This window comes from Dendroctonus ponderosae, unplaced genomic scaffold (assembly GCF_020466585.1).
Source record: "Dendroctonus ponderosae isolate FM_Combo_2020 unplaced genomic scaffold, Dpon_F_20191213v2 Dpon_F_20191213_3, whole genome shotgun sequence".
NCBI lineage: Eukaryota > Metazoa > Arthropoda > Insecta > Coleoptera > Curculionidae > Dendroctonus > Dendroctonus ponderosae.
In genome coordinates this window covers 6,598,976-6,608,098 of record NW_026018508.1, presented here as the reverse complement: position 1 = coordinate 6,608,098, position 9,123 = coordinate 6,598,976, and the positions used below count along the sequence as shown (strand labels likewise).

General features: G+C 30.4%; 1 protein-coding gene across 1 annotated transcript; it reads left to right on the top strand.

The window, feature by feature from the left end:
- The first annotated feature begins 1,345 nt into the window (after positions 1–1,345).
- LOC125503851 (10 kDa heat shock protein, mitochondrial-like) lies at positions 1,346–5,005 on the top strand. The gene is made up of 3 exons (XM_048664861.1): positions 1,346–1,567; positions 3,032–3,193; positions 4,573–5,005. The coding sequence occupies exons 1-3, from the start codon at positions 1,565–1,567 to the stop codon at positions 4,714–4,716; spliced, it is 309 nt and encodes a 102-aa protein (XP_048520818.1). The 5' UTR covers positions 1,346–1,564; the 3' UTR covers positions 4,717–5,005.
- Positions 5,006–9,123: the final 4,118 nt, after the last annotated feature.

The window sequence follows — 9,123 nt, the reverse complement described above, 5'->3', positions numbered from 1 at the left end:
ACTTTGTATAGCAAGATAAATCTATAGCTAAAACTATGCAACAACAATAAACGAAATTGTTTAACTTGACAAAGGGTGTGAGAAGATAAATAAGAAATGCATATTTTTTATTGATTAAAATGATCATGGAATCAAGCAAGGAAAGTATTTTCTAATTGGCGCATCCGCTATAATGTCAAAGCAAAAAATGAAGATTCAGAATACCATTAAGAATTGAACAAAACTAAAACTTAAATATTATCTGATTAGAAACTGGAAACTTTGTCTTTGTGCAAAGTTTTAGTACAATGTATAAAACAGTTTTCACATAATTTTAGTACTTTATACAACTTGCCCAAAAATTTCAAATAGAATATGTAGATCTGAGTTTAATTAAGACCAGATAGTTATTTTTAAATTTGTTGCGTAAAATGAACGAATCATTAACAGCTTACCACAAATAAAAAGAAATGGCGTATTTTTTAAAGCAATTCAAGCGAATTTATAATTGAAGAACATACAAAATTTTCCGTTTCTTTTATACTACAGCATAAAGACTATAATCTTTATACTGTGCTAATACTTATGCTATGATATTTAAGCTGTCCTAATACCATAATACAATACTTTATTGGTCATTCGCCATTTTGTCAGGTTAAATACATATATCAAAAGAGATAGACTTTCGAGGCCATTCCTTGAAACTAATGGGTTTTTCGGCGACGGCTTAAAAACCCGAAAAACCCATTAGTTTAAATACATATAATTCAGAGAATTATAGATAAGGGAAAAATTATAAGCAGATTTTACGTTCGTACTTTACGTTAACTACGTGCTTTCTTAGGAAATTTTGCTAAGTTGTTAGAAACAGTTTTAATTTTTTCTCTAATTTCCCAGTAATATTTTTCGCTGGAGAGAACCATTGAATCAATTTTAATCAGCACATAAGTTATAACTTATTAGTCAATTAGTATACTAATTGACAAAAATAATACGAAAAAAAATCATGTATAAAAATTATTTTCTTTAGTCACAAGTTTCTCAAAAAAACCTAACTCCACAACTGCTATCGTTTTTCTTTCAAAAATATTTCCAAAAATTTTTCATTGAATTTATAAGAAATACAAAATGAAAAACCGTTTCATTTAATTAACATACGTATAAATAAAAAAAATAGCTCCGTTATGTATTATATGTTCTATTGCGATTTTCATCCTTAAGCTTTTTGAAATCCCAACAAAAAATAATAATACATACGTTGAACGGATTTGTTTTAAGCTGACAACACCGATGCATTGTTTACTGCTCTGTTCCCAGTTCCTATTGATTGTCACGCGTCACGCGTAGTAAATTTATTCGCGCTTCCCATATCGTCGTGTCTCTCTCAGGGGACATTCTGGACATTCAGTTTCGTGATATTAGAAAGAGAGAAACAGTGGCGTCTAATTTTGAGTGCAAAGTTCGAGAACGTCAAAATTGATAACCTCCAGGAAAGTGTGAAACCGGTTCTTCCAGAAAATTCTCCACGTGAAACTTGCTACTTCATTTAGTTTTCCAAAGCACCAAAAGACCAACTACACTCAAGATGGTAAGTGAGACATTCGATATACTACAATGGGGCGTTTATGCACAGTAAATGTATTCCATTTTTAATAAAGGAGGATTTTTCATCTAGCACTGAACGCCCGCGTGGCTTTCTGTGCCCCATTTTTTAAATTAATTGATGTAAATTATTTAGTCTAGTGCTGTGCCTGGCACAAGTAGCGATGAATAGTGAAAAGTATAGAATATAAGAAGAATTTCGACTTTCATTTAGGTTTAATATTCCAGAAATGTCAGTTTAGTTATCCACTTGTGATTTTTAAACGATTTGCTCAAGTTTTTCAACTTTTTATTTGGAAAAGATGGCAATATTTCTGCCAAAAATATCTAACTTTGTCTTTCCCAGTAGTTCTGAAACATGAGTTAGCTTAGTTTTTTTTTTATAATTAGAAGAACCTACCTAGAAAGCATCGATTTACATTCATTAGTACGACCACGTTTTTTCATTTTCATTTCAACACCTAAATGATAAGTGTTTTTCTGTTTCGTGGGGATCAAATTCCAACTAGCCAGAACACCAAAAATTGATAGATAATAATTCCAAAAGTATAGTGAAAACACTTTTTATAAAATACTTTTTGGGTAATTTAACAGTTCTACCTCAAAGTAATCCGAATTATTTGCCCAACTAAGAAAAAACGCCTATATTAATTTTTCTTTTAAGAAAGTTACATTTAGAAGTCGGAGGAGCTCCGTATATCAATCGGAAATTTATAGTGAATATGAAGAACCGCCGAGAAAATCAAGTGAGGACTTTTGCTTCTAAAGTTTTCCAAACTCCATTCGTAAAATGCTAAACTCGTTAATTTTTTTCATAGTGCTGAAGCTTTGACATCACACTTTCAAAGCTTTTCATTTTGGTTGCTTTTAACTTCGGAATAAACTATAATTGAATTTTAAACAATTTCCTACTGGGGATTTAAAAGAAACGTTGCAAGCACATCTGCAAGTTTCAAAACCCTCATACTTAGTTAATTCGTTGATTTTTTCCGTTATTTTTTATTTATTTTCTCTTATTAAAGAGGCGAATTTAGATTAGTAAAACCGTTTACGTTTTAACCTCAGAATTCATATACATATGTATAATAATTATTCAAAATTAAGTTTCGCCCCATACAAACGGTATGGGGCGTATGTAACATTCTCATTTTAGAGTCATATCTTTCAAATTTAATACTATTTTGTTTCCTTTATTTTACTTTAGATTTAATTTTAGTTTAATAGTCCTAGAAAAGAAAAATGTCTCCATATAAGAACGATCTCTTAAAATCAAGACATGCTCTTATTTAGCATCTAAAAAAGTTACTGACATTAATGGGAACGAAACTGCACTGACTTGTTATGATAAATGTGTTTTATGTTGAATGTGAATTATTTGGACTCTTAGGGAGTCTGCTTATATCAGTTTAAAGTAATTTTTTAACTACATTGATTGTTCTTTAATTTACAGAGCGCATCCCTGAAACGTTTGGTCCCTCTGTTCGACCGAGTTCTAATTAAAAAGGCAGAGGCCATTACAAAAACCAAAGGTGGGATTGTTATTCCTGAAAAGGCACAAGGCAAAATTTTACAGGGGACTGTCGTAGCAGTTGGACCCGGCCAAAGAAAAGAAGTAAGTTTGCAATTTATTCCAATTCATCAATGTGGATTCATATCTAAAAGAACTTGCATTCAAATTGTCTTTATATAATGATAATATATGTTTTAATTGTGATTGTTCACTTGTATGTTTACACAACTAAGCCAATAAATGTGCATTCATTTCGATAACGGAACATAATATAAGTCTAATTTGTGTTAGTTTATATGTTTTGGCGTCCTTCGCCTCATTGACCAGATCGAATTTATTTTTATTGATATACAAATTCTCCAGTCTATAACCAGCGATATCTGCTTTTTACATTCCCAAAAAATAAGGTGCAATTAGAGAACTAATAATCACATGCACATATGAAGAAATGTAATTGTATTCTGAAAATTGGAAATCCTTTTTTGTTTGTATTTTTACCTAATATTTATGTTTATAATATAAATATTAATAAAGAAAGGAAGAGAAAAAAACAATCCAACAATTTCAACCAAGAAGAAATACGAAATTCGTCTGGTACCATCTTTTAGAGAATTTATGACAAATTTAGTTATTAAATATATTTTTATACATGGGCCTGAAAATTGAAGAAAAAACCGCAATTTAGCAGTCGAATTACAAAAACAAAAATGAAACTACAGACTTGAGAGTTTAGTTTGGTTTTACCGGTAATACTTTCTCATTTATTCGGGGATCTCTAATATTTCATAATTAAAGACCTTTAATTTTTCTGAATACATTGATGTACATTTTTTGGTTTTATTTTAACATATATGTATATATAACATTATAAGGATTTTATAAAAACCAAAAATATGTATTTTTAAATGTCTTTAATAATGTGATTCCCATTGTTTCCAAAAAATGATATATTGTTGATGTCTTCTCTTCAAGGTGAAAGAGTATTAGACCTGAATTTAATTCCGTTATAATAGTATTGCCATTTTTTTAAATGCGTTTAAATCATTTGATATCGAAACATTTGTGGGCTTGTTTGAATAAATATGAAGTAGTGGTTAATACTACATACTTAATATTAGTTTGAATGACGTTTAAGCTTTTGTTAATTTCAAATGGACTTATACGATGCCTAAAGTCAATAAAATGTGAACGTCATAAATATATGAAATGATAAATTTGGGATTTTTAATAAATTAAATCGGCTTTTTATAGCAATTTTTTGATTAAATATTCTTGTAATGCGATTGTAACTGCTTTTATTACAACTGTATATTAATGGCTCATGTAAAAAATACGTTTAGTTCTAATGAAACTGTTATCCATTTAAAAAAGTAATGGCACACTAAATTCATTGGTTTTTCTCAACTGTATTCACCCCTTTCAAAGAAACAAATGTTTCAGATATCTTGAAAATTACATTTAATATTTTAATTTCCTCTTAGGATGGAAACCATATTCCCATATCAGTCAAAGTGGGAGAACTGGTTCTTCTTCCGGAGTATGGAGGTACCAAAGTGGACGTAGAAGAAAACGTTGAATATCATCTTTACCGCGAAACCGATATTCTCGCGAAACTTGACTCCTAAGTTTTGAGATTTTGTAGGACTGAATATTCCATTAAATGTTGTGTTATTTGGAATGAATGGTTAAATTAGCCAATATCAACAAATTGTTCATATTGCTGGATCTGTACTAAAAAACTCAGTGTGTAAGTTGAAATTTCCAGATGTAAATGTTTTTATAAAACAATGGAATTTTCGTAAGGCTGTATCCGTACTGCTGTTTTATTACCTGCAGTGATAATAGCTTTGTTAGTAGTTGTATAGTAGTAGTAATACTGTTGTTTTTACTATATTAAATAAGATTTCTATAGGACGGTTTTTTTTATTTACCTCCTTTTAATTACAAGTCTAAAATCCGGTCGATTCTTCAACTGAAAGTCACAGTAGAATATTTTTTAATGATTACTTATGTGTCTAACTTTTATTATGCAAGGGTGTCGCGCTTGGTAAGCCAAGTAGAACATGTAGAATTGCAAGAGCTTTTAAACTTTCAACGTGTTTTTCAAAGTGCATCAATTCCATATCGTTTTTTGTCGTTCAATTAACAGAAACAATGTATTAAGATTAGAGATGACTTTGAGAGTTAGATACTATCATTATTAATATACCTATATCCGAATAATACGTACCAGCAATTTAACATTGAAACGTACGGAATAAGAGCTTGTTAATTAAATAAAAACGTTTAAAATAGTCTTCTATATTGATCCTTTATAATTTTTGTAATCACGCAGGAACATGTAACGAAGCAATACCACTTCGAGCTCTAGTTAGCGCTAAAATGCACACAATAATTACTTTTTTTAATTAGCCTCAGCTAAGGAAAAAATAAAATAATACTTTTTATTACCATTTGCGCTCAAGAATTGGTCTATAACAGTACAGTTTTGGGGCAGGTCTGGACTTTAAAATTAATTTCAGGTATTTCATAATTATTTACAACTGTTCATAATTTTTTTCCCAGTAAAGTAAGTGGAGCAGAAACAAAAGACATTAATTATATTTAAATGATTCAGTGATTCTCGCCTTTAGGGCTTTTTATTTCAACTGTATTCACTTGCTAATGGTTTTTAGAGCTCGCATGTAGCCGTTTCTATTTTTTCGAATTCTTAAATTTGGCAAAGTTTTGCTGTTTGTACTACTTGGTAGCAAGATTATATAATATTTGATGGATGTTTATTAGTAAATTGGTTTATTGAATAACACAGCGTTGTACATAACTAAGTGAATGCCTATCGGGTTTAGTGATATTTTGACCTAAAATATTCTATTCCCTTTTCTAAGAAATTGCCAATTTTATTGATTATTGATACTTTTTTTGCCTGTGGTATGTTTTCTCCCATCAATGTTTTAGTTTTTTATCTTCCTCAATCGTACTAATACTGAACTTTCCAAGAGTTAATTGATAAATCAATCAACAGAATACATATTAATAAAACCAGTAAATTTCTGAAGAATTGTACATTTTTAAAATTTTGTTATATTTTGAAAGAGATTGTGGAAAATCTTATATTCATATTTTCCGTTCCATAGTGCGATCCTGGAAATTTTTTTTACTCATGTAAAGACACCGTAACACTCACATATGTGCATGAAATACAACAATTCATCGAAATGGTAATTCGCGTATGGCACGCCATTAAACTCATTCGGAGCGTCTTCTTCATGCCCCGTTAAGCGTCGAAGAAGCGTAGCACGAACAGGTGCATTGTACTCTTTGATTTCACCCTTGGTTTACCAAGCGCATCACCCCCGTATTCTATTAAAATGGGGTGCTTTCATATTGTGTATTTTTCCAATTCTTCAACGCTAACATGCAAGAAATCAACATTTTATTAAATGTGAACGAGTTTTTATTATTTTAAGTGCTATCATTGATTCATCTACAATAAACATTCCAATAGGCTTTAATGATTTTACTTTTTTATTTAGATGAAATGAGATAAAATATTTTTTTTATTTTCCCCAATTTGGTACCTTTTTTTAGAGTAGCAGGCCTTAGGTTCCTTCCCTCTGTAAAAAGTTTTCTTTTTGCGATAAAATTAGGAAAACTGGATATTTATGACTTCGAGAACTGAATAGTGCGTTAAAAATTTTAATGAAACACAATGCGTTTTTGATCTTGGTACGGTTACGTGCAACGCAATGCATTCAAGAGTGGAATAAATTGTTAAATATGCAAAAATGTATACAAACATCACTAGATATAGTTATTCTAATAACGATTAATGACAAAATATAAAAGTGTTTATTTATTTAAAGAAAGAATAGAAAAGTTACTAAATTGTAAGAATTGAATGCCAAGAAAATGGTAACGGCAAATAAAAAGTTGTAGCTTCAAAAAGAAGGAAACACACCAATAAATATCCCTTAAAACAGTCAAAAACGAAATAAAAAATACTACAATGACAGCTGAGAAAAAACTTCATTGTACCCATTTTAGTGGTTTTTTCACATGGTTCTGAGAAACAAGTAACCAATGATGAAATAAACAGGCCTAAAGCAAGTTTCTGTTAAAAAACCAAACCGTTCTGGTTCTTCAAAAGAAAAGCAATCAAATATTTGCTTAGGATCGATCGTTTTGGCGCTTCTATGGTTTGTCTGAATGTCGTCCAGTCTACAAAGAATAGATAAATATAATTCTTGTTATTTTGAGACCACTTAAAAATTTGTTCTCGGCGTTTGGAATTTCTAAAAGAAAATGTCTGCTAAATTAAAAAATATATGTTTAATTTTAAAGTCTTGGCATTTTTTGTCTCTCATCTCTGAGGATTTCGCAAAACATTTAAAGACCAGCACATTAACAACCTTTTTCAAAACGTTACAGTATTAATCAGTCTTTTAAACTTTATTATCATCATTTGACAAATAGAATTTCGTCTGTTTTTGGGAATTCTGGAACGCCTCATTAACTATAAGCTGCAAATGATCTCCATGGCTTTTAAAATATTTTTTACTGTTTTCAATCACTTTTTTACTACTGTAAAATTACATAAACACACATCCTTAGTAAGCGCACACCCATTCTTGAATTCTTAGGGGCAAACTACTGCGGATTACTCGATTATTGGTAGAAGTCAATTTACCTTTCTAATATGCTGAAGCATTCCGCCTTTTAGGTATAATTTTCTCAAATCTCAAGGTACATAACAGTAATTAAAACGTAAATTTTTTTCGAGCATATCGCTTAATTAAAACCGGATACAACTGCACCCTTCCTTCAGATCTGCCCAACATTGGCTCTTAATTAATTCGATTTGTTCAACACAATCTCCAGCCGAATAAAACTTGATATGATAATGCGCGGTTCAGTCGGTTACGACTTTAAAACGAAAACGTATAATCTCGGATATATAAAATACGGAATGTTCCCAGTAGAGGAAGGAATTAATTGGCTGATGGAAAGGAAGTCATTTTTCCCAAGAGATTAGCGTGTTGCCCCATTTGCACACAATGAATAAAAATATGCTTATGAAAGACTGCTCAAAATCACGAATGAAATTTCATAATTATTGTGAGTGGCAACGGAACTTTTATACAGGACGACAAGGGTCTCGATAAAATTTGAATCTTGTTTTCCCATAGTTAAAGTCAATTCAAATTATTCGACTTAATTTATTTCGTAAATAAAATCAAAATCGGCATATTATCTTAAATTCCTCAAGCTTGTTTTAATTCAAGAAAGTTTTAATAAAGGTATTTTATATTTCTTGTTAGTTTCCTCATTCGAAATTCCCATTCTGTATTTTATAACTAATTGACGAAAATTCTGTGGCCACAGTGTGTTTCAGAGTTGAAAAACAAGTGACTAAAACCCAAATAAGGTTCCGCTCAGCTAAAGATCGATTAAAGTTCTATCAAAACATGAGTCATTCCAACGTTTCATTCAAAAATGCGCTTATTATTAATTCCTCAAAAATACTTTAGTCTGCGGCCGTGTTTATGATGTTATGTACAAACCCAAAGTAAAACAATTACGAAATCAGTAAAACATTTAAAAAAGCAAAAAAATGTTTTTGTATTGAAGTTATCTGACCTCAAACCTGCAAAAGGAATACAGGCTGATATTTTAGGCAAAATACTTTGATTTAACTGATATTTTAGGCAGGCTGCGATTTTGGAAACGTTGAAAATTGTTTTAAAATGCCCAAAAATATTTTAAATAATATGTATTGACTAAAAAACTAATTTCTATATAAAACTTTACACTCTGTATTTCCGAACTGAACCAGTTGCTGCCACTTATTCATTTGAACTTTTTACCATATTTCATCGAGCGTAATACTCGGTGTATTAATTTTCAGTTCCAGTTGTTACTGTTACTATTATTAAAAATGTTCATCTTTTTTGGAAAAAACCAATGAAAACATAGAAAGCGCCTTTCATCAACCGCTGAGAAACTTCGAAAGGTTATTTACATTCAACTTAGAT